We start from the raw sequence: 25,586 nt of genomic DNA, 5'->3' as shown, positions 1-25,586 counted from the left end.
TTACATCTTTTTTTGTTGGAACTGTATTGCTTGTTTTTCAGCATTTTTATACATTGCATTTGGAATTTTAAAAAAGAAAGAAAGAAAATGTTAACTATAGAAAATACATTTTAGGCCCGTTTTACATGATAGTAGCAATAGCCTAGCCTCCCCAGTTACACTACCCGAAGAACCCCAAATAATACAAACGACCACCAGCATGGATTTAATAGGCCAAAGCAGCCCGTTTATCAACCAAAATGTAACATATAACTTTTTAACTTTCAGAGAGCTGAGGTAAGGGATCCGAGATTGTCAAACCCATTGCACTTAAAGAGACTCCGTAACAAAAATTGCATCCTGTTTTTTATCATCCTACAAGTTTCAAAAGCTATTCTAATGTGTTCTGGCTTACTGCAGCACGTTCTACTATCACAGTCTCTGTAATAAATCAACTTATCTCTCTCTTGTCAGACTTGTCAGACTGTGTCTGGAAGGCTGCCAAGTTCTTCAGTGTTGTGGTTCTGTGATGCATCTCCCCCCTCCAGGCCCCTCTCTGCTCACTGCCTGTGTATTATTTAGATTAGGGCAGCTTCTCTCTTCTCTCTTATATTTACAAGCTGGATAAATCCTCCTCTGAGCTGGCTGGGCTTTCACATACTGAGGAATTACATACAGGCAGAGCTGTCTGCACTCTGCAGAAAGAAACAGCCTGACACTTCAGTGGAAGATAGCTGCAGGGGGAAAGAAACACACAAATGATCTCTTGAGATTCAAAAGGAAGGGTGTATAGAGCCTGCTTGTGTATGGATGTATTTTCTATGTGTGGACATACTGTACATCAACCTACTTCCTGTTTTGGTGGCCATTTTGTTTGTTTACAAACAAACTTTTTAAAACTGTTTTTAACCACTTTTAATGCGGCGAGGAGCGGCGAAATTGTGACAGAGGGTAATAGGAGATGTCCCCTAACGCACTGGTATGTTTACTTTTGTGCGATTTTAACAATACAGATTCTCTTTAAGTTAACTGGCAAGCAGCCTGGAACCGGCCCCCACCGCGATCACTGGCTCAGGGACAGCTGAATGCCACCGAATTACTTCTCACTTGTTGATATCCTAACCTGGTGATCTGCACCTGAGGCAAATCCCCCAGAACCAACGAACCTTCAGAGCCCTTACCCCTCCACCACGAACCGACGTGAACCCTCACGGCAGAGAGGCCCACACCCTCAATGCTCTCTGAATGCCCTCCTCTATCGCCAGGGCCCACAAATCTGTGCCAATCTCATTCAAGTGCACCCCATCTCTGCTGAGAAGTAGGTGCAGGTCACTTTCTAGCTCAAGATGCCTGATGGATACCCCCCCCCCCATTCTGATTAACAAATGTTGCCACTTCTTTGTTCAATTTCACCCGCGCCTTATTAATCTTACTAACTGACCTCGCCAATCTCCACGAGGACCTGGCCACCACGTCTGACTATACTAACACTGTAGCTGGAAACTCCCTTTTGATCCTTAATATGTAAAATTTGATGTCCCGAATGATAGCCCTGGTAGATTTGGAAGCTATATCGTTGCCCCCGACGTGCAGAACAAGCACATCCGGGGCCCTGTCCCACCCGGCATATCTACTAATTTCAGGCCAAACTCTCGCCCATAACATGCCTGGGAAACCAAGCCAGCGAATGAGGACCTCCTGCTTCGGGAATCCGAGTTGTCGCCCCTCTGGGCGAACCGCAGCTCTTCTCGCACCCCTAGCGACGTAGGAGTGACCGAAGATCCACACCAAGGCTGGCCTTCCTGAAAAACAAGAATAGAAACACAGGAAACAAAACTAACACCCATACCCATAACTGCTGTATTCTTAAATCAAATGACATCTAACGTAAGACCTATATCTAATTGAATCCCATCTGCCTATCCTCTTGACCACCTCCTCGCTGAGTCCCCAACGCGACGCTTCAGTCGCCGCCCCTATACGGAAAGAGTGGGAGGCGAACTCGCTGGGAGGGAGTCCTGCCTTTTTCAGGCACTTGCGAAATATAGCTGAAAATTGAAAACTGGTCAATGGAGAACCGTCAATGTGTGCTAAAAACACATGCAAAGATTGTGGCCTAATGTGCAGGAAACGCAGAATATTCTCCCTGGGGCACAACAAGCCCCCAATCTGGAAAAGAGTGATGACCTTTCCCTTCCCTACTTGATCTGTTTTAGACTTACTCAAAGTAATGGACACCGCTCCATCTGGAACCACTACGTCGCCAGCGAGGATGCCTCCCACCACAGCTTTTGACCTGCTAACCAATTCTCCTACCTGAAATGCCCCAAAGAAGGCCAAAACAAATGCAGTGCTGAAAAGCACCACCTCGTATTGGCTAGAGCACACTTCCTGCAACGCCAGGATCACTTTACTCAAAACCTCGAACGTGACCGGGCGTCTGGAATCCCTTGTAACCGATCCCGCCCTGAATCCTTTCATGGCCTGCCCAACCCTAAAATCCTTCGTCACATCCTTTTGACCCCTAAACTTAAACAAAAATGCCAATGCCGCCAATTTTTTAGACATGGCCGCCGCCGACGTGCCCTCCGCAAAACTATTCCCTACAAAATATAGGAGCAAGCACGACCGACTTGTGCAGCCCCCGACTTGTGCCATCAAAGCGTCCCACGCCTCCCAGACGGGCGCGTACGCTGCCCATGCTGACTCCGATAACGACCTCCTAATCAGTTGTGATATTGCCCGAATGTAATCGCCCACATCCTCTCTGGACAGAGAACCCCAATCTCTTCCGTTGAAGGTGCCGCTGCCCGTAACCTGTCCCACTGGAATCGAGAGAGGGCATCAGCAATGATGTTGTCAACCCCGGGCAAATGCACCGCAAAGATGCAAATATTGAATCGTAAACATAACAAAACCAATTGTCTCATTAACCTAACCACTGGCGGCGAAGATGCTGAAAATTTGTTTACCGCTAGCACTACGCCCAAGTTATCGCAATTGAAGCGAATGCGTTTGTTAGCCAAACTCTGCCCCCACAATTCCACGGCCACCACTATTGGATACAACTCTAACAACACCAGGTTAGCCGTAAATCCCGCTTCCACCCACGAAGGATCCCAGGGGGAAGCGCACCATTTTCCTGCCATAAAGATGCCAAAGCCATGAGCGCCCGACGCATCCGTGAAAAACTCTATGTCAAAATTACTCACCTCCTCATCCATCCAAAGAGACCTGCCGTTGAAATCCTGTAAAAAGGTCAACCATACCTTTAAATCCTCTCTCATGTCACCGTCACTCGGATGCAGTGGTGAGGTGCCGAGATTCCTGCTGTGGCACTGGACAAACGCCTGCAGAAGATGCGCCCCATCGGCATAATCCTACAGGCGAAATTTAATTTGCCAAGTAGGGATTGAAGGTCCCGAAGGGTGACCTTTTTCCTGCCCACTACAGTCTGGATAGTAGTCTGCAGGTCCCTAACCTTGTCTAACGGAAGACTACATTCCATGGCCACCGTGTCGATATGAACCCCCAAAAACTTCAAGGATGTGGTGGGCCCCTCCGTCTTTGCTAATGCTAGGGGAATACCAAAAGACTCGCAGATCTGGTACATTGCAGCCAAAGCGGAAGAGCAGTCTGCCAAACCTGCCGCCCCCATGAAAAGAAAGTCATCCAGGTAGTGTATTACTGAACGGATGCCTGAAACTTCCTTCACCACCCATTCCACGAAACAACTAAACTTTTCAAAAAATGAGCAAGAGGTTGCGCATCCCATAGGAAGGCAAAGGTCCACAAAATACTTTCTTTCCCAAACAATCCCCAACAAACGAAAGCTGGAAGGGTGTACCGGCAGGAGCCTGAAGGCCGACTCAATGTCTGTCTTGGCTAAAAGGGAACCCTGGCCCAGCCTCCTAACCCAACGGAGAGCTACGTCAAAAGACGTATACACCACCGATGTGTCCTGTCCCGACAGACCGTCATTTACTGACGACCCTTTTGGAAAAGACAAGTGGTGTATGAGGCGAAAGGAACCTGGTTCTTTTTTGGGCACCACCCCCAATGGTGAAACAATCAAGCCATCTAGCGGGCAATCATTAAATGGTCCCGCTACCCGGCCTGCCTTCATTTCCTTGGCCAATTTTGATGACACGACCTCAGGAAATTCCATTGCCGACCTAAGATTCCTATGTGGACCCCCACCCGTCGCTGCACAGTGACTGTGTATGATGAAACCCTCCGAAAACCCGCCCCGCAAAAAGGCCGCGTCCTCAGCCCGCGGATACTCATGAAGGAATGGTTCCATCTTTAGAACTCTCACCGGAGTCATCCCTCTTGTGTCCAGCATCCGTCGCCCTACCCTTCTTCTGCTTGTAACATCGTGATGACGGATGTGATCCACCACACCCGGAACACTCGTGCTTGAATCGGCACGAGGACCCGAACCTGCATGTGCCGTCATTAAACTGCCAGCACAAATCTTCGTCCTGCTGCCTTATTTTCCTGTGACACCTGCACTATCTTGTCCCCAAAAGGACTGCTGCCCTGTTGCTGGAATCATTAGACTCCTCCATAATTCTATGTCCTTGTGGTTCCAACCCCCTACAGGCCGAACCGCCTTTCTCTGCCTGAATAACTCATCGTACTTGAGCCATGCATCTCCCCATACCTCCTGTAAGCCTCTCCAATCGCATTCTGATAGCAGAAAAGTGCCGAACAGCACTCCGGGTTCTTTTCGCCAATAACACAGGCCAAAATCTAAAATGCCTGCAACCAGTTTTGGAACGTGCGCGGAATCAAGCGATACCTTCGCCGCTCCTCCTCCTCTTTTTTGGATTCGGGAGACTTTACCTTATCCAGATTAAACTTTGCAAGTTGTAACAGCGAAAAAATTTCAACAAACTCACCCTTCCAGATGCGTTCGCGAACCTCCGCCTTCAGATGCACCCCTAGCGGCCCTGTAAGGCACACATACATCTCGGACTTTGCCGCACCTGCCAATCTCACAAAATCCCCCTCCCCCGTTTTTGAAAGCTCCCCTGAAACCTCACTGGTTTGCACCGCTACCTCCGAACTGGCCAACGTCCCTGGTGCTGGCACCGATTGGGACGGAACCAGCATGGCCGCTGGACCCGCTGCGACCAATCCTGTCGCAGCCGGCTGCTGCGCCACTGATCCACTGCCCCTTGCAGTTGTACCTCCCTTCTGCTGAACCACCAGGGGTGTGACCGGTGTTTGCACCTGACCCGCCTACACCTCCACCGGTAAACCTAACGCTGCTGGGGGCCCCCCCAACAAACTTGTCATGCCTGCCATGAATGACTCTAAAGCCGGGATGATCACTGCTTGCGCATTGCCCCCCAACTGGCCCCTGTCTGTGCTAGCCCCCCTTGCACCCCCAAACCTGACCCACATGATATACTGGCAATGTTAGGAGTTATAGAGGCCTCACCTGGTGGCGCAGGTAAGCCCACCTGCCCGACCGCTACTCTGGATCCTGCTGAGGTTGAAGCCCCTCCATCCTGCCGTGGTGCTGCGTCAATGGACCCGCCTGCTGTTGGGCCGAGTGACCTGCCTGGCTGCTCTGCTGCTGGGCCCTGACATCTTGCCTCTCCTCTCCTTGCCTGGATGTCGCCATCTCCCCACTCCTCCTGATGGTCGGCCTGTCAGCTGAGGTGTCCCGGGGCCCCCTCCCCCGCTCTGCGAAGAGGAGGTGCCCGTGCTGCTGGATCTGCCGCCGCCCTTCTTCTTCCTGGTGGTGCGTGCGGCCTGGGGTGCAGAGGCCGCCATCCCCGTCTTGTCCGTCGCTTTTCCGCGCCTGGCTCCTCCAGCCGAGCCGCTCTTGCCGCTACTGGTCCTCCCGGTTGGCCCACCTGCCGCTGCCTTCTTAGCAGGGGGCGCTGGAGGGTCCTGCACTGGTCTCCCGCCCCTCCGCTGTGACCGCGAGGTCGGCTCCGGGCTGAGCCGCTCCAGCGGCCTGGAAGTCCGCCGCCCAAGCTCCTGCTGCTGGCCGCTGGTGCTGGGAACCGCCGACATTGCCGCCATCTGCAATTGGACCCACTCCGGTCCCCTGGATGCCGCCTTCGCACATATCCTCTCCACCAAGGCCTCCAAGTCCTCCATGCTGTAGACAGGCAAGGTACGTCCTTCCAGCTTCTTGCCCAACACGCGTCTGCCTATCTCCGCCCCCCACCTTCTTTCAAATTGCCTACCCGGCTCCACCCACTCCTTTCCGGCCTCTGCCTCCTGACTTAACCCTCTCCTTCCTGGCAGGCTGCACTATCATGTGCGGCCTTCCAGATTTCTCTGCGCTGCACTTACAGGCCTATTCTCTATTGCAGTGGGTCACGGTTCCATTCCCCGCCGCTTCCACGTCGCAGTGGCCATTACTCTCTATGAGACTTGTAGGGGCGATAAAAAGGCACAGAGGCACCGGGAGCCCAATCTCGTGTAATATCGTCTAGTCAAAATTGGTGGTGTATAGAAAGAAGTATATATACTCACAAAGGTAGGTTGCAGAGAAGGCAACCACTCGTACTGGTGTGTGAGGAAGTACCGTCCCCACTGGGCCTTTGTGAGAGGATGGTCTAGCAGTCGCTGCTCCAAAACAAAAAAGGGGAGTCTTTAGACCTTCGCAGAGGTCTAGGACTCAGTACAATCCTCTAACGGAGCGTACTAAATATGTAGGGTAGGGTAGAGGGTAGGAGGCGCCCAAGGTATAATTATTCAAGTGGACTAATAAATTGGTAAGAAAATCTTAAAGTGAACCTGTACTGAGTAAAATTATTTAAAATAAACACACGAGGTAACTTCAAATGAACATTACATAGTTACCTTGCCATCAGTTCCTCTAAGAAGCTCACCATTTTCTTCTTACAGTGATCCCTTCCAGTTCTGACAATATTTTGTCAGAACTTAAATATATCAGTTGCTGTCAGTTATATATCAGTTGCTGTCAGTTACAGCTGAGAGGAGAAGTGATGTGTCCATGTTTCCCTATGGCTCAAGTGGGAAATGTTACAGTTTAACAGTGTGCTGACCAGAAAGCTGTTATGGTGTAATGGCCATTTTCAAAATGGAGGACGGAGAATTCCATTGATCACAGTGGACAAACAGGACGCAGGAGAGGAAAAAGAAATTGATGAGCAGACTACACAGGAGGTAAGTATGACTTGTGTATGTTTATTTTGTCTTTTAATTTTCAGTTCAGGTTTTCTTTAAGGTTTTATCTTAAGGTGATACAGTAAAATGATCCGATTTTACAGTAATTTGATAAAAACGATCGTATCTCTCGCAAAAATCTAAAGCTTTTTTTTTCATTCGACTGAAAAATCCGATCGGATTTCCCGTTTTTTTCTATTTAAATCGATCCGAAATGCCAGATATTTCTCTTCAATTTCTACTAAAGATTGTATGGTGTGTGTTGGATTGTTAATTTTTTAAAATACACACCATACCAATTTTCTCTGAGTTTCCAATCATTTTTATCATAATTGGGGAAAAAAATTGAACATAGGTGTGTGGTACATTGGTCATATTTTTGAAATGTTACAATCGGTCAGAAAAATTGCTTGCAATTCTTAAATTGAACAGATATTTAAAAAATTGTATGGTGTGTGGCCACCTTTAAATTAGTGCTGCCAATTTCAAGAAAGCACGGTTTTCATTAGAAATATACGTTTTACTATGCACATCAGACAACACGTTTCGCGGCTACAACCGCTTCATCAAGTGCCTTAGTAGTTGAATAGTGGTAATCAGCCCTGAGCACCTGTCTCTATGAGACTGGCCACACTACCCACGGAAGTATTTGTATGACGCAGAGGCGATGCAGTGCGTTGCTGACACACTCGACAAGCAAATTGCATCGTAGTCCATGGCACTGCGAAAACCTATTTAGATTGTCGCAGAGGGGGTGCAGTGGGCATGCGCCGGTCGGACAAATTTCAGTGATGCACTTCCTGTGCAGCAGGAAACAGCAGGGAGGTATAGGAAAATCGCTAAGCGCTTGAAAAAAACGCTTTGTATAGCAATTTCCAGAGCGCTTTTAAGAATAAATACATTGTATTTATTCTTTTCAGGGTCAATGATTGAATTCCTGAGTCTGACTGACGTCAAAATCTCAATCACTCATCAAAACCACTTACAAAAGCGCTTCACATAAAATCGCCCAACACTCTGAAAACGTCGGGAATCCCTAAAAAAAAATTGCGCACAAAAATGCTCAGTGCTTGTGATTGCGCTGGGCGATTCATACAAGGCTTACGTCAGTGTTTACCTGTTGTAAAATCTTTCCTCTTCTTGATTTACATTCTGAAATTTGTCACAAATGGCGACATCCATTAGTCCTGTCAGGTGATCTCTGCGGACTGTTTGTTTACTGAGAGTTCCAAAGCCGCTACAAAATATACCTGGTCTCCCAGAATGCCCTGGGAGAATTGTGCATAGCTAAAGAGCCTAGGTTAAGCATCACTGGGAGGGTGGGGCTACATACCAATATACAGCAATGTATACTGTAGATATAGGAAGTGTTTCTGATGCTGAAACCAGAATAATTAACACAAAAGTGGCTATCCTGAATAATTGACTGCTTTCCACTATACAGGGCCTCTTTAACCTAATAAAAAGGTAGCTAACTTTTTACCCCCCTTCCCATCCAGGTTTGCCTGAAAAGGAATCCATTAATGTGCCCCAGTTTGTGCGTCTGCCCATTGCTGCTGCCTCAACCTCATCGCCGAACCATTCACCACTGAGGCAGCTACCATTATCCAGCAACAGAAGTGGTCACCTCCGGCTTGAAACTGGGCCAATCAAATAAATGTCAAGCTGATATGATTGTCCCAAATCCGGGCTTCATACAATTTGCATTTAACATGCATGCAAGCTGTAATCGTTAGCCTGTCACTGACCATTTCAGCTGATTTCACACTAATACAAACCATCTAACCTGCTGTCTCTCTGCTTCTCTCACTAACATGCTGCTCTCCCTCCTGCAGTACGGCGGCCAGACTCTTCACGTAAGTCAGTCTCCATGTGACCCTCAGGTGCCCGTGCATGTGTGTTTGTGTTGTGTTGTGTGTCGCAAATCCCCCCCCCATCCTTCCTGTTTGCTGTTTCTTTGCTACAGAACTGTCTAAAACCACCAGTGTTGCCTGCTTTTATTTATTTTTAAATATGCATTTAATACAACCTTATTTCACATAAATTCTTTGTAAAAGGTTTTATTAGGGAAAAAAAAAAGGAAAAAGTTTTGCAAAAATACTATAAGATGAAAACACCTGCTGCACATTTCATAGTCACATGAGTACAAGGTCAGATTTGCAGCTCAGCTGCCTTAAAGAGAAACTCCAACCAAGAATTTCACTTTATCCCAACCAGTAACTGATACCCCATTTTACGTGAGAAATCTATTGCTTTTCACAAACAGACCATCAGGGGGCGCTGTATGACTAATATTGTGGTGAAACCCCTCCCACATAAAGCTCTGAGGACCGAGGTACTTTTGGCAGTTTCCTTTCTGTGAACCCTTGTTACATTGTGGGAAATAGCTGTTTCCAACTGCCAAAACCCATGCAGCAGCTACATCACCTGCCAACAGTAAAAATATCACTATGTAATAAATGTCAGAATGTAAATCGGGGAGAGGAGAGATTTTACAATGAGCAAACACTGACTAAATCATTTATACATCATTATGGTAAACATTTTCACTGGAGTTCCTCTTTAAGGCACAGGTGTTCTGGCACCCTTAACTCCACCCCTCAACACAGGCCACACCCCCAAGTATCAGGTAACCCTTTGGGTTTAGGCAGCAGACATACCCCTTCTACACAGTACAGTGCCCTAGTATTAGCAAGTCTCCCAGTTTAGGTAGCAGATGATGAAACAGATGTGCCCCCAGTAGTACATAGCCCCTCCTCCCTAGGAAACCAGATGTGCTCCCGCAGACTGGTTAGCCAGATTCACATGAGTATTTGGTTGCCTGATTAAAGGGAACCAAGCACCACTTTTTTCCTGGTTTCTAATAGCTATAGGAGCTGCCATGTTCCCCCCCCCCCCCCCACCCTTCTAGCTGCCCATTATTTATCCACAGGGAAGGTGCAAAGATAGCATCTGTGACTTCTGTAAACTCTTTGAAGCACAGTGTACAATGTATCCACCCCTCTGCTGATGAAAACTTTTTGTTTGCTCTGCTAATGTGGGCAATACAATTATTACATCAGTCCTTATCTGCCTGAAACTTCTGTGGTCAGACAGGCCTCGGAAGTAGGCTAATAAAACCCTCTGCTAAAAGTTTAAATATAAAAAGTAAAGTAAAGTAAATTTGAAGGTTTTTTATTAATGAGGCGTATTGTTGGCATGCATATTAAAACATGTGCAAATTTGGACAGAGGCGCCAGGCAGGTTTAAATGATCTAAAAACAACTAAAAAGGAGGAGTACAGGTGGACTTACCTCCTGAAATGATGGACAATCGAGAATGTTCAAATCGCAAATAACAATTTATTTTGGCACTTCGCAACGCGTTTTGCAGGTATAACCCGCTTCATCAGGCAAGGAGTGCAGGCTCAAAAAGGTCCAATAGTGGCAATGCGCCTCTGCATATTAAAACATGCTATTGAGATCCCCTGGGTGCTAAAAATGGTAGTTGCTTCACTTTAAAATAGGTAGCAGATGTGTCCCCATTGGTCTGTCACCTGAAGCCACACCCGCTAGTCTTTAGTAGGGAGGCGTGGCTTTAGATTGATTGGATGGGGAGAGGGAGGAGTGACCTGGTAGTTGTTGAGGAGGAGATGAAGAGGTATGATCTGGTGCTGCAGGTGTTTTCATTTTGTGTTCAGTTTTTTTTCACTACTTTTTGTTATGCATTAGTAATTCATAAACTCTATTAAACGTGTTTAAACCCTTCCCCCCCAAAACTGTGCCTGAACTGAGTGTTACCTAACTACCTTCGCTCCTCCCACTTTGTCCCTTACTATCCCTTTCTTTCATATGGCTTTTATTGCTTCTTGTGGCCTTATTCAATGATGTAGTGCAAAGAGCAGAGCTGATGTGCAAAGAGTACAGAAACCACCACCCGGGCTTACAGGAAACCTGTAGCGAGAGGAACAGTGAGGCGGACTACCCCTCCTCTGCATACTTGTGGTTGTTTTACTGTACTGCAGTTTAGGTAATAATCCTGCTGATACTTCCAGCAATGAGCAGATTGTGTAGGCGAACTCTCATACTATTGTACATGGAAGTGTTAAATTGGTCAGTGATTGGCAAACCATAATTGAAAGTGTGTACCAGGCTTCATCCAGAAAGCCCAAGAGGGTGTGTACACACATCCAATTTTGATTGGCCAATGTAGTATGAGAATTAACATACACAATCTGTTCATAGTATTCAAAAACGGTTGGCCCTCCCTTCATGCTACAGGAGGGTGATAAAACTAATTTAAACTTTGCTGGAAAAAATGATAGCAGTGACGTGATTGGCTGCAACAGATGAGGCGGATGCTGATCTTCTAGACAATACAGAGAATTATCTGCCAGCTGTATCCTCTACCCCTACTGAACAGTGATGAGCGAAAATGCAAATATTCTTTTTGCCGAATTTTCACCGAAAAAAGCACTAATTTCTTTTCGACAGGCAAATTTTTCGATCGAATATTTTCACGTTCATTTTTGCTTAATGCCCGTTATGTTCACGTTAAATACATAGTTTATCGCGTACGTATTTCCGCGTAGTCGTAGTACCGTTATGCGATGCTTCTCCCGCTACGCGTAGTTGACGTATGTATTGCGAAGTCGACAACTACGCGTGCAGTAACTGCGTCTATACGGATCATTGCGCATGCACAGAAATATTATTGCCCTTCTATACGTAAACAATTCCGCATCGGAAGGTGGAATGTACGCATGTATTAGTTCACCCATGCGCATATTTAGCGGATTATTGCGGAAATTTTTCCGCATAAGGGCATAAGCGTCCGCATACCGCGAAGTTTCTTTGATTTGTCGAAAACGCGAATATTTCCGAAGATTTTTGCGAAAATGCGCCGAATTCGAAAATGGGATTTTCGATGCGAAAGTGACTTGGGCGAAAATTCGTAAGCAACACTGCTACTGAATACTGTTCCCAGGGGTGCAGATATGGAAAGATGGGACTGCAGTGTGAGTCCTGTATTGGGCCCCCTGTAGATTGGGCCCCCTGTAGAACTCTGTACATTATAATTAACACCTGGGAAGGACAGTCTCAGGCCTGGACCCACTGGAGTGCTTTTTTGAGCGTTTAGGGAGCGTTTTAAATCACTAGCTATTTCCCTAAACGCTCTGCCAATGTAAATGGATGTAACGAATTCCACAGTAGTGATTAGCAAAATCTCAATCTCAGGACATACAGCATTTTGGGAGTGTTTGCGCTTTAATGTGAAGTATATAAGTGCTGGCTAATCACTCATGAATCGCTAGACACAGCGATTTGTGTGCGATTTTAAGCACTTCCGGGTTTCGGGTGGTTTGGTTGATCTGTGCTGCGGGGGCTCTTCAGCCCGCAGCACAGATCAGATAGCAGGCAGGGCGATGGTTAAATTACTGCAAACTGTAAAAAAATAAATAAATAAATTGAAAGGACCAATCATAATAAAAATCGTTAATCACAAATCTCTATCATAATCGCTGGCAAAAAGCTTACACTTTAAACTAAAAACGCTACCAAAATCGCAGGAAAACGCTTATGAAATCGCTTACAAAACGCTCATTAAAAGGATTTGCGATTTTTCAGTGGGTTCCAGGCCTTATAGAGGTTTAGCAGGCAGATCAGGCAATTTGGGCGCAGGGATTGTCAGGCACCAATGCCAAGTATTGTTAATCGGGCTCCCTGGCGGTGGGTTGGGCGCTTGATTTAGGAACAGTAACCGATTGGCTGCATGGGTGAGTTTAACACTCTCTGCCAAGCACACAAATAACTATGCTGTGTTCCTTTTTTTCTTTCTCTGCCTGAAAGAGTTAAACAAATTAAACTAAATAAATTAAAAATAGACAAGGCACCTGGCCCGGATGGCATGCATCCTCGGGTCCTAAGGGAATTAAGTTTAGTTATAGCTAAACCCCTTTATCTTATCTTTTGTGACTCTCTTTCAACTGGCAGAGTCCCAGTGGATTGGCGTACAGCCCACGTTTTCCCATTATTTAAGAAGGGCAAAAAATCAGATCCAGGAAATTATAGACCTGTAAGCTTAACATCAGTTGTGTGCAAACTATTTGAGGGGTTACTAAAGGCCCATACACACGTCGAATTTCCGCGAAATTCCCGGCGGATCGCTCAAACCCACTCTTATCAAACGAACGATAGTCTGTACACACGCCCGATTTAGCGGGCGAACGACGGAACGACGGGACGTTCAAACGACCCGTCGTTCGTGGAAATCCGACGTGTGTATGGGCCTTAAGAGATACTATACAGGACTTCATAGTAGAAAATAATCTTATTTCTCAGCATCAACATGGGTTTACTAAAGACAGGTCCTGTTTGACTAACATGCTCAGCTTTTATGAGATAGTGAACACTAATATGGATATTGGGAATGCTGTAGATGTGATATTCTTGGACTTTGCAAAGGCCTTCGACACTGTTTCCCACAAAAGTCTGGTGCAAAAGTTGAGGATGCAAGGACTGGGGAGGAGTCTGTGTTCATGGATAGGGAACTGGCTAATGGACAGAAAACAAAGAGTTGTGGTCAATGGATCATACTCAGGGGAGGACTGGGACCTTTTGGCCTGGGGGGAAACACAACCTAGAGGCCCTTTCACGGCAGCCCCGGCCCACATGCATACATGCTTACATTCTTGTAAGCAAGAGAGAGTGCTTAGCCAGGGCCATTTTTGATCTACTTGGTGCCCCAGGCAAGAAATTCCTGTGTCAGCCCCTAGCCTTATCTAAAGGCTGATTCACGCGCTTAATTGTTTGCGCCAAGTGGGTGGTTGTCCGTATTAATCGAGAATCTAGCATTAATATACAGTAGGTGTTCCCTGATGAAAGCCAAGGTCGCTTTATTGGTTCAGAATGCTGAATCTTTAGGAGACAAAGACCAAAGTTCACTGTTACCCCTTACCGCATCCACAAAAACTGCATTGTCGTCCCTCCACCTCCCTCCAAAAAGACACTAGGCAACCAGCATTAGGGCAGTGAAATGTGGCCGTAGGACTTCAATCCTGGTGGGCAACACAAACTGCATTCAACTTGTGCATTTGTCCCCATCTTTAACCAGACTTGCCTCCAGCCCGCTAAATAGCACCATATGGCTTGCAGTAACAGTTATGCAGAGACGTAAGGTGCCCATACGTCACACGATGTATTGGCACATCGACCAAGACACAGACCTCTCTCTATGATGTGATCTGTTGCCTGCCCATACACCACAAGCTGCCGATGTTGTTCCAGCAACTGCCCATGCAACTACTAGTTGTACAGAGGGCAATGCAGTCTACACACACAATCAACGGAACACTTTTTCTTGACTTGCTGTGCTTAGGGGGAGTAAGTTTAAAAGCAAAACCAGATATGAGACAAATGTAAAAAAAAATATGAATACCTGCATATCCCCCCTCCCCCGCCATGCAGTATACTTATACGCACATACAAACACTATATGCTACAATATTACAATTCAATATTAGATATACCTGTACATTGCATGCAACTTTTTATATTTATCAAAATATTAAAAAAAACAGCTCAGTATTGGAGAGTAGGTGAGGCAAGACAGAAAAGTCCTGGAGGTTACATTAGGGTCAGGATGACTGATATTGGATTGAAAAGATAGATATTGGTGAGATGGTGGCATAGCAGTAACACTCCTGTATTGTAGTGCAGAGCTTGAATCTTGGCCAGGACATATTCTGAATCAAGTCTGAATGTTCTCCCACGTTTGTGGAGGTATCATGTTGGCAATATAATTAGTTAACTTGTTTGCCCCCCAGAAAGACTAAACACCTTAGATTGTAGTAGGATTAGATTGTGAGCTCCTCTGAGGACAGTCAATGACATGACTATGTACTCTGTAAAGTGCTGCAGGAGATGTCGCTGCTATATAAATACATAATAATAATATGGTAGGACATTACACTGTGACTATGGTAGGATTAGATAGTGAGCTCCTCTGAGGACAGTCAGTGACATGAGTAGGTACTCTGTAAAGTGCTGCAGAAGGTGTCAGTGCTGTATAAATACATAATAAAAAATATGGCAGGACATTAGACTATGACTATGGTAGGATTAGATTGTGAGTTTCTCTGAGGACAGTTAGTGACATGACTATGTACTCTGTAAAGTGCTGCAGAAGAGTGCTATATGAATACATACTGTAATAGTAATATGGTAGGACATTAGACTATGATTATGGTAGGATTAAACTGTGAGCTCCTCTGAGGACAGTCAGTGACATTACTATGTACTCTGTAAAGTGCTGCAGAAGATGTCAGTGCTATATAAATACATAATAATAATATGGTAGGATTAAACTGTGAGCTCCTCTGAGGACAGTCAGTGACATGACTATGTACTCTGTAAAGTGCTGCAGAAGATGTCAGTGCTGTATAACTACATAATAATAATATGGTAGGATATTAGACTATGACTTTGGTATGGATTAGACTGTGAGCTCCTCTGAGGACAGTCAGTGACTTGAGAGCTGAAGCTCTCACCTGACACGATCACAACTGATCCCCCAACCACCAGCACTACAGTTTTATTTATTTATGCTTCATTACATTACTTATAGCAAACATTTCCCCACTGACAGACTACTACCCCAAGGGCCATGACATTTGTGACAGGAGATCACATCGGCAGGCTGCAGCTGTGGTCTTTTGTCGTATGTGTTACCGGCCATTGGGGTGGTCTCCTTTAGGAAGGGTAATACATTTTAACTAACAGCAAAGTACATTAAAGGGGGGACTAGAGATGTGACAAAGGGACACTGAGTACCTCCTAACACTGAGGGAAAACTAACAGTAAAAAAAAAAATTGGGGACTGCCTGACACAGTGTGTACACAGGCACAATTACTGACTCCAAAAGGGATTAGGACTCAACCCCTCGGGTGACAATTTATGTCTGACTTCTCTACAGACATGTCGGTAGCCTGCAGGCTAGCAATATGTTGTGTTGCTATGTGGGGGTTAGGGGTGGAGGGCTGAGAGCCTGGTGGAAGATGGAGCGGGAGGGGTAGATAGGAGAATAGGCTCTGTCTGTAATCTGGATGTCTCAACAATGCATCAAGTACACACGCTAACCTTCTCAGGTAGCTTGCTGATTGTGTTTCCTATAAGAGGCAGTCATCCCCCTGAAGCCCCATATACACGCTGGATGAAACTCCACCGAGGGGTCTAAAAACAGCTGCCTCAGCTGAGAATCCTGCGTGTGTATGGCAGTCTCTGACTCCTCTCAGGCAATCCACTGGTGATCCAACCTGGTGGATCTCTCTGGCCGAGAGCATTGTTCTCCCCACTTACCTAGCCTGACGCGTAATGTCACTTCCAGCCTCCTGCATTGCAACAAACCAAATCGTTAGCCTACAGACTAATGACAAGTCTGTCAGTGACGGCCCTGCAATGTCGCCTGAGAGATCATGTAGTGTGCATAAGGGCTTTAAAGGGCAACTGCAGTGAGAGGTATATGGAGGCTGACATATTCATTTCCTTTTAAAGAGAATCTGTATTGTTAAAATCGCACAAAAGTAAACATAGCAGTGCGTTAGGGGACATCTCCTATTACCCTCTGCCACAATTTTGCAGCTCCTCGCCGCATTAAAAGTGGTTAAAAACAGTTTTTAAAAGTTTGTTTATAAACAAACAAAATGGCCACCAAAACAGGAAGTAGGTTGATGTACAGTATGTCCACACATAGAAAATACATTCATACACAAGCAGGCTGTATACACCCTTCCTTTTGAATCTCAAGAGATAGTTTCTTTCCCCCTGCAGCTATCTTCCACTGAACTGTCAGGCTGTTTCCTCCTGCAGAGTGCAGACAGCTCTGCCTGTATGTAATTCCTCAGTATGTGAAAGCCCAGCCAGCTCAGAGGAGGATTTATCCAGCTTGTAAAAGATAAGAGAGAAGAGAGAAGCTGCCCTAATCTAAATAATACACAGGCAGTGTGCAGAGAGGGGCCTGGAGGGGGGAGATGCATCACAGAACCACAACACTGAAGAACTTGGCAGCCTTCCAGACACAGGCTGACAAGTCTGACAAGAGAGAGATAAGTTGATTTATTACAGAGATGGGGATAGTAGAACGTGCTGCAGTAAGCCAGAACACATTAGAATAGCTTTTGGAACTTGTAGGATGATAAAAAACAGGATGTAATTTTTGTTACGGAGTCTCTTTAACCACTTTAGGACCCACCCTTTACCCCCCCTTAAAGAGAATCTGTATTGTTAAAATCGCACAAAAGTAAACATACCAGTGTGTTAGGGGACATCTCCTATTACCCTCTGTCACAATTTCGCCGCTCCTCGCCGCATTAAAAGTGGTTAAAAACAGTTTTAAAAAGTTTGTTTGTAAACAAACAAAATGGCCACCAAAACAGGAAGTAGGTTGATGTACAGTATGTCCACACATAGAAAAATACATCCATACACAAGCAGGCTGTATACACCCATCCTTTTGAATCTCAAAAGATCATATGTGTGTTTTTCCCCCTGTTCTCATGCACTGAAGTTTCAGGCTGCTCTTTTCTTCCTGCAAACAGCTTTGCCCTTGTTTGTAATTCCTCAGTATGTGAAAGCCCAGCCAGCTCAGAGGAGGATTTATCCAGCTTGTAAAAGATAAGAGAGAAGAGAGAAGCTGCTCTAATCTTAAATATCACACAGGCAGTGTGCAGAGAGAGGCCGGGAAGGGGGAGTTCATAGCAGAACCACAACACTGAAGAACTTGGCAGCCTTCCAGACACAGGCTGACAAGTCTGACAAGAGAGAGATAAGTTGATTTATTACAGAGACTGTGATAGTAGAAAGTGCTGCAGTAAGCCAGAACAGATTAGAATAGCTTTTGGAACTTGTAGGATGATAAAAAACAGGATGCAATTTTTGTTACGGAGTCTCTTTAAGCAAAACCAGTTGTCTGACAGCCCTGCTGATCTATTAGACTGCAATAGTGTCTGAATCAGACCAGAAACAAACATGCAGCTAATCTTGTCAGATCTGACAATGTCAGAAACACCTGATCTGCTGCATGCTTGTTCAGGGGCTAGGGCTAAAAGTATTAGAGGCAAAGGATCAGCAGGACAGCCAGGCAACTGGTATTTTTTTTAAAGGAAGCCTCCATATACCTCTAACTACAGTTGTCCTTTAACAGTGACCTAATTAAGCCTGGTACACATGTATGAGTCGCATGGCAGGGATCGTCAACCAATCCCACATTGCAATGTTGAGGCTGTACAGATGCATTGCTAACCTGCATGCTAGTGACTTGTTCTGTTACTATTGGGGGGGGGGGGGGGCTGGGGCTGTAGGATATAACATCATGCGTCATTGGGGAAAGCAATGCTCTCAGCTGAAGAGGGTCAGGGCTGCTGTACACACACTACATTACCAGCAGAGGTGGAAGTTACAGTAACTTTTACCTTTTCTGAATTTTCATCTAACGTGTGTAACGCTACAGTAGGTACCACGACGCAATTTTCTGACAGTTGCTCAGATCGATTATTTCCAACATGTGCAATCTGATTTCCAAACGATTTTCCATTCACTTCTATGGAAAATCAATTGGAAATCAGATTGGACATGTTAGAAATAATCAATCGGACATTAAATCGGTCAGAAAATTGTATCATGTGTACCTAGCATAAGGTGAAGTATACTTCACCTCAGAATCCCCTGGGTGTCAAGTAAGAGGATTGTGCCTAACTCTGGAGGAGACTGAGGTTCTGAGCATAATCGTTTCAGAAAAACGAGGATCTGAAGTGTGTAGGTCGTTTACTCATTTACAATTCAAAGCACAGCAAATTTGGGAGCAGTCCCTGGGGATTACTAGGGCTGATAGCCCTGCTTTTCAAACTGCAGAAGCTGTAAAGTGTGTGAGAAACATGTGTAACCTGACCTCCTGACTACACAGATGTTATCCTATCAGACAGCAGGACAGCTTGTCACCCTGGCTCATGATCCCAGTGTATTACAAGGAATAGAGGTGACAGTGACTTGTGTCCCTGCACCTTCTGGAAGATGCTGAGACTGGCTGGCCATAAATCACTAGGAAGCACATGGCGAGTCACTGAGAAGGGAACAGACTCACCGAGTCACGCCTGTGCCGTCCTGCTGGCTGCTTCTCCTGGAGTCCAGTCCCCTGCTCTCTATACACTGGCTCTGCCTGGCATAGCTCTGCAGTAGAAGACTCATCCTCGGCAGGTGCCAGCAGCTGATAATCGGGCACTAGAGCCCAAGAGCAAATCGGGGCAGCACAAGCACGTTAAGGGGAAGGGGAGGAGCATAAAGGGAAGGTGAAGGAAAGAAATAGTAAAAGGAGTGGTGGGCACTGCAGAGCGGAGCAGCCTGCATACATGCCACACTCACTATCTACTTAGCCTGAGGAGGGGCAGGGAACCAATCAGATAAGTAAAAATACTGTACTGGGCAGTGAGCATGTGGTAAAGAATCGAGAGGCGGGGCTAAAATAAGCGGCCGGATGCAGAGAGAAGTTTACATTTAGTATTACACTGGCCGGCCCGAATTGTTGTAGGGCAAGCGGCCCGGGGGGAAATTGCCACCCTGCCCCCCGCCCCAGTCCGCCACTGATCATACTCAAAATGGGAGACTGTTAGCAGTGGGGTCCCACAGGGGTCTGGACTGGGTCCAGTGCTCTTCAATTTATTTATTAATGACCTAGTAGATGCAGTAGTGAGCAATGTTGCTATTTTTGCAGATGATACAAAATTGTGCAGAATCATCAACTCTCAGGAAGATAGTGTCATATTGCAACAGGATCTGGATAGGATGGCTATATGGGCACATACATGTCAGATGAAATTCAATGTTGACAAATGTAAAGTCATGCATTTTGGTCGTACCAATGGTCTAGCACCATACAAAATAAATGGATACAGTTGGGGACATCAAACTTGGAGAAGGACTTAGGAGTACTCATCGACAACAAGTTAAATAATCGTACTCAATGCCAAGCCGCTGCAGCTAAAGCGAACAGAATTTTGGGATGCATTAAAAGGGAAATAAAAACTCGAGATGCTAGCATAATATTGCCCCTGTTTAACTCTCTAGTAAGGCCACATCTGGAATATGGAATTCAGTTCTGGGCACCACATTACAAAAAAGATATTGCAGTTTTAGAGCAGGTGCAGAGACGAGCTACAAAATTGATACGTGGGATGGAAGGTCTCGCTTACCAAGAAAGGTTAGATAAACTGGGTTTATTTAGTCTAGAGAAAAGACGCCTTAGAGGGGATCTAATTAACATGTATAAATACATCAGAGGGCAATATAATAGCTTGGCGGATGAGCTTTTTGTCCCCAGGCCTTCTCAAAGGACTAGAGGACATGATCTGCGCATGGAGGAAAAACGTTTTAGCCATTTATTTAGGAAAGGGTTCTTCACAGTAAGAGTGATTAAGATGTGGAGTGCATTGCCACAGGAAGTCGTTATGGCAAACTCTATACCTGCATTTAAAGGGAGCTTAGATGCTTTCCTTGCGTTGAAAGACATCCATGGCTACAATTACTAGGTAATGCCTAATGATGTTGATCCAGGGATTTTATCTGATTACCATCTGGAGTCAGGAAGGAATTTTTCCCTTTTGGGGCTAATTGGACCATGCCTTGTGGGTTTTTTTTCGCCTTCCTCTGGATCAACAGGGGTATGTGGGGGACGGGCTGGAGTTGTACTTTGTACTGGTTGAACTCGTTGGACGTATGTCTTTTTTCAACCAAAATAACTATGTAACTATGTATGCAAGTGACAGTTTCTGTCCAGGTCTGGACTATAGCGTAACCTTCACTGATAAAGAATCACAGCCATAAAACACTTTCCTGACAGAAAATGTCTTCTGAGAGCAGGAAAGAGGTAAAAAAGGGTCAGTAGTTCATAGACTTTAGCTCTGGTATACTTCAATGAATTGAGCAGAGATAATAAATACAGTAAAAACTAATTTACTGTAAGTATAAAATCAAACTGGGGGATATGTAAAAAGGTCATTTTTAGGAGAAGAAGGATAGATACAATTGTTTATCTCAGTTTATTTTCACATTGAGTGTCCTTTAAGGTTCATACAGGCGTACGAGGCATGTTGCCTGGCGCTGATCGGGACCTAATCTCTATAACAATTACAGGACTGAGGTTGTACAGACATGTCGCTAGTCTGCAGTCTACCAAAGTGTTCTGTTGCTATGGGCAGGTGTAGGGCGGGGCCAATGAAGCAGAAGTGACGTCACATGACAGCCAGGTTGAACGGGGATGCTCTCGGCAAGTGATTGGTCAGGCTGATTGCTGGCCAAGGCGTGAGCTGATATCAGGGGCTGCTGTGCACATGCCAGATTGGTGTCAGGAACCTTTTAGGCTGAGAGAGCCATAAAGCCACATATTTTAAAATGTAATTCTTTGAGATCCATACAATATGTTTCAAACTGGCACAGTGCGCATGCACAGCAGAGGGCTGTCCCTGTTGCCATGGTCATGTGTATACAGTTGATCCGCCGGGTAGTGGGAGCGTCTGACACGTCTTCAGCTTCTCTTGGGTTTCAGCAACATCAGCAATTTCACCGAGAGAAAGACAGGAAAAATACTGACTAACAGCTTGTACAATTAGCGAGCTGACTTGGGGGGTTGATTTACTTTGTAGGACGAGATCCCCGCACTTTGGCCCAATAGGCTGTCTGTCAAATGACAGGCAGCCTATTGTGCCAATCAAAGTGTGGGGATCTCATCCTACAAAGTCACTGGACAGGATCCAGATTGGGACAATTGGAGCAGCCGTTAGTTTTGGGGGGAGCGCGAGTAAGTTAGTAATAATCCGAACATTTGTATAACGCTTTTCTCCTGTCGGACTCAAAGCGCCCAAGAGCTGCAGCCACTGGGACGCACTCAAGAGGCCACCCTGCAGTGTTAGGGAGTCTTGCCTTGAACTCCTTACTGAATAAGTACTTGACCTAGCCAGGATTCGAACCCTGGTCTCCCATGTCAAAGGCAGAGCCCTTAACCAGTACACTATCCAGCCACCAGTAGTGCATGCTACAGCAGTAGCGCGCCTACTTTGAAAATTTTACTTGCGCTGCCACACTAAGCTGTGCTGCTTGAGCAGTGTAGCTTAGGCTAGGTCCACACTAGCATTCAAATCAATTCATTAAAAAGAACCGGATCATGAACCGAAGTGGGGGAAGTAGGAGTAGGTAAGCTCCCTGTTTGCTCCCATTATACATTTTAACAAGTTTTGAAAACTAGCTGGAGGGATAGCGGGGACAGGGGACCCAGGTGAGGGGAGGGGGGGGGGGGGGGACGTAAGCCCTCCCCGCCAACCGCTGCCACCCTCGTCCTGCCTGCTATACCACCTCCAGCATGGCGGCCCCCTCTCTCCCCACAGGCTGTGACACAGAAACTAATCCGTTTCTGTGTCCAAATCTGCCTGTGTAGGGGGGGATTCGTTTTCCTATTGCCTGCCACTACCCCTCCGTGTATCAGGATCCAGATCCGTTGCGTGAAAATGCAGCAGATCCGGACCTTCCGTTCAGGTTTTGAAAACGCATCCCAGCAAATGCAGACGGATCCGTTTTTTTGTTTGAGGGAAGACAGCTGCTATTTTTAACATAGCTATCCGTGGCTCCGTGGATCAGGTTTTTGAAAACGGAGCCACGGATACGTTTCCAGACCTAGCGTGGACCAGGCCTTAGTGAATTAACCCCTACTGATTTGTCTGTAAGCCAGATGCAGCCATCAGAAGAGCCACATCTGGCTTCCGAGCCATCATATGGGTTCCCTACCCCTAATCTAGATATGAGGCTCTACTGGGGATGAATACTGATTGTTGCGTTGATTAGTAAGCCTATAGATGCTTTATTTGGCAAATTGTTTATCAGTGAGATAATGTTTTGTTCGGCACGCATCCCATCTCATTGTTTTTATTTTTTTGTACAGTACTTAGAAAAAAAATCCAGAACGTTAATTTTTCTGATCTTTATCCCGACCTTGGGTTTCGTTCTCCGGATTCATTAAATCGCGTTCCGTCCTCTGTGGCCTCCGCCATGTATTCCCCGGTGGACGGAGTAGCGGGGTGGGGGCGGGGCGGTCCGGATGGCGCCGCTTCCTAAGTGGCGGATCGCGGGCCGCGTACACGGGCCGGCGTGTGTGTGTGAGCTGACATACATTTCATCTATTTCCTGCGTAATTCCTCTAACAAGTGCGCGCAGCGCTGAGGAGTCGGGGAGAAAATTGCTTTCCGCGGGCTAATTAAGAAGAAAATCTATGATCTTAAATTCATCCCAAGACCAGAACCTCCGCATCCATACAGAAGGGGAAGAAATTCAACTTCCAGCAATTATCTCCAGTACAGAAAGCACTGGTGGGCATCCAATTACAGTTACTGAACCGCGACTGTTGCCCCCGTCCTTACTTAAAAGGGAACTCGGCAGCGCGACGTTGGATCGGCACCGAATACGGGATAATAAGGACGTTTGCAGTTGATACCTTTTTAGAAATCTCACTTCACTGGCTACAAAAGTTTTCATTTTTTCTTTACATGCCCTAAAACTACCGAGTTGGGGTAAATGGGGTTCCGTGGAACTCCGTTTTCCGATCGGAAATGCAGAAACTTCAATTGCGCGGGATTCGCATCTCTAGCCTGAAGCAGTGAATTTTGCGCAGTTTCATAGGCCGCTATGGGGTGCCAGGGTGTTCAAGCACCGCACGGTGATCTGAAAGGGCATCGGGTGTATTTAAGTGTGCGGCAAACAGCGTGACGGATAGCCAGTGGCGGCTCCAGGAAATTTTTTTAGGGGGTGCTATGCAGGTGCTGGACCAATTTCCGGGGAAGCTGACGACCTGCGGCGCGCATAGCGCGCCGCGGCAAAAAATGGGTGTGGCTACAACCTGCGGCGCGCAAAGCGCGCCGCGGCGAAAAAATGGGCGTGGTCATGACCGGATGAGGGCGGGGCTAACTGTAATTTAAAGTGAACCCAGGGTGAGATTGATATGGTGGCTGCCATATTTATTTCCTTTTAAACAATACTAGTTGCCTGGCAGCCCTGCTGATCTATTTGGCTGTAGTAGTGAACTGAATTACACCAGAAACAAGCCATGCAGCTAATCTTGTCAGTTCTGACAATATTGTCAGAAACCCCTGACCTGCTGCATGCTTGTTCAGGGTCTATGGTTGAAAGAATAAGAGGCAGAGGACCAGCACGGCAGCCAGGCAACTGGTATTGCTTAAAGGGAGATAAATATGGCAGCCTCAATATTATTCTCACCTCGGGTTCCTTTTAAAAGTGCAACGCAAAGACAGAGGGCCCAAGTTTTGGTGACCCTTTTCCCAGAAAATTCACATAATTGTGCAGGTTTTCTCAAGAAAATACACGTAATGTGAGCAGATTTTAACAAAAAACACGTCCAATGACCCCAATATGCACAATCGTTATCAGATATGGCTCCAATATGCACAATCGGTAGCAGATATGGCTCCAATATGCACAATCGGTAGCAGATATGACCCCAATATGCACAATCGGTAGCAGATATGACCCCAATATGCACAATCGGTAGCAGATATGACCCCAATATGCACAATCGGTAGCAGATATGACCCCAATATGCACAATCGGTAGCAGATATGACCCCAATATGCACAATCGGTAGCAGATATGACCCCAATATGCACAATCGGTAGCAGATATGACCCCAATATGCACAATCGGTAGCAGATATGGCCCCAATATGCACAATCGGTAGCAGATATGGCCCCAATATGCACAATCGGTAGCAGATATGGTCCCAATATGCACAATCGGTAGCAGATATGGTCCCAATATGCACAATCGGTAGCAGATATGGTCCCAATATGCACAATCGTTATCAGATATGACCCCAATATGCACAATCGGTAGCAGATATGACCCCAATATGCACAATCGGTAGCAGATATGACCCCAATATGCACAATCGGTAGCAGATATGACCCCAATATGCACAATCGGTAGCAGATATGACCCCAATATGCACAATCGGTAGCAGATATGACCCCAATATGCACAATCGGTAGCAGATATGACCCCAATATGCACAATCGGTAGCAGATATGACCCCAATATGCACAATCGGTAGCAGATATGACTCCAATATGCATAATCCGTAGCAGATATGACCCCAATATGCACAATCGGTAGCAGAAATGACCCCAATATGCACAATCGGTAGCAGAAATGACCCCAATATGCACAATCGGTAGCAGAAATGACCCCAATATGCACAATCGGTAGCAGAAATGACCCCAATATGCACAATCGGTAGCAGAAATGACCCCAATATGCACAATCCGTAGCAGATATGACCCCAATATGCACAATCCGTAGCAGATATGACCCCAATATGCACAATCCGTAGCAGATATGACCCCAATATGCACAATCCGTAGCAG

At 46.1% G+C, this 25,586-nt stretch overlaps 1 protein-coding gene across 2 annotated transcripts in view; it reads left to right on the top strand.

Moving 5' to 3' along the window:
- Positions 1 to 25,586, top strand: part of GABBR1 (gamma-aminobutyric acid type B receptor subunit 1) — a 353,506-nt gene that overhangs the window by 108,154 nt on the left and 219,766 nt on the right. The window contains exon 6 of one of the 2 annotated variants that reach the window (XM_068250151.1): positions 8,973 to 8,993. The exons of the other annotated variant lie outside the window; for it this stretch is intronic. Coding sequence (XP_068106252.1) covers positions 8,973 to 8,993 — 21 coding nt within the window. The remainder of the gene's footprint in view (positions 1 to 8,972; positions 8,994 to 25,586) is intronic. 2 annotated transcript variants of the gene reach the window in all.

Source organism: Hyperolius riggenbachi, chromosome 8 (genome assembly GCF_040937935.1).
Source record: "Hyperolius riggenbachi isolate aHypRig1 chromosome 8, aHypRig1.pri, whole genome shotgun sequence".
Taxonomy (NCBI): Eukaryota; Metazoa; Chordata; class Amphibia; order Anura; family Hyperoliidae; genus Hyperolius; species Hyperolius riggenbachi.
This window is presented reverse-complemented; position numbering and strand designations above follow the sequence as displayed.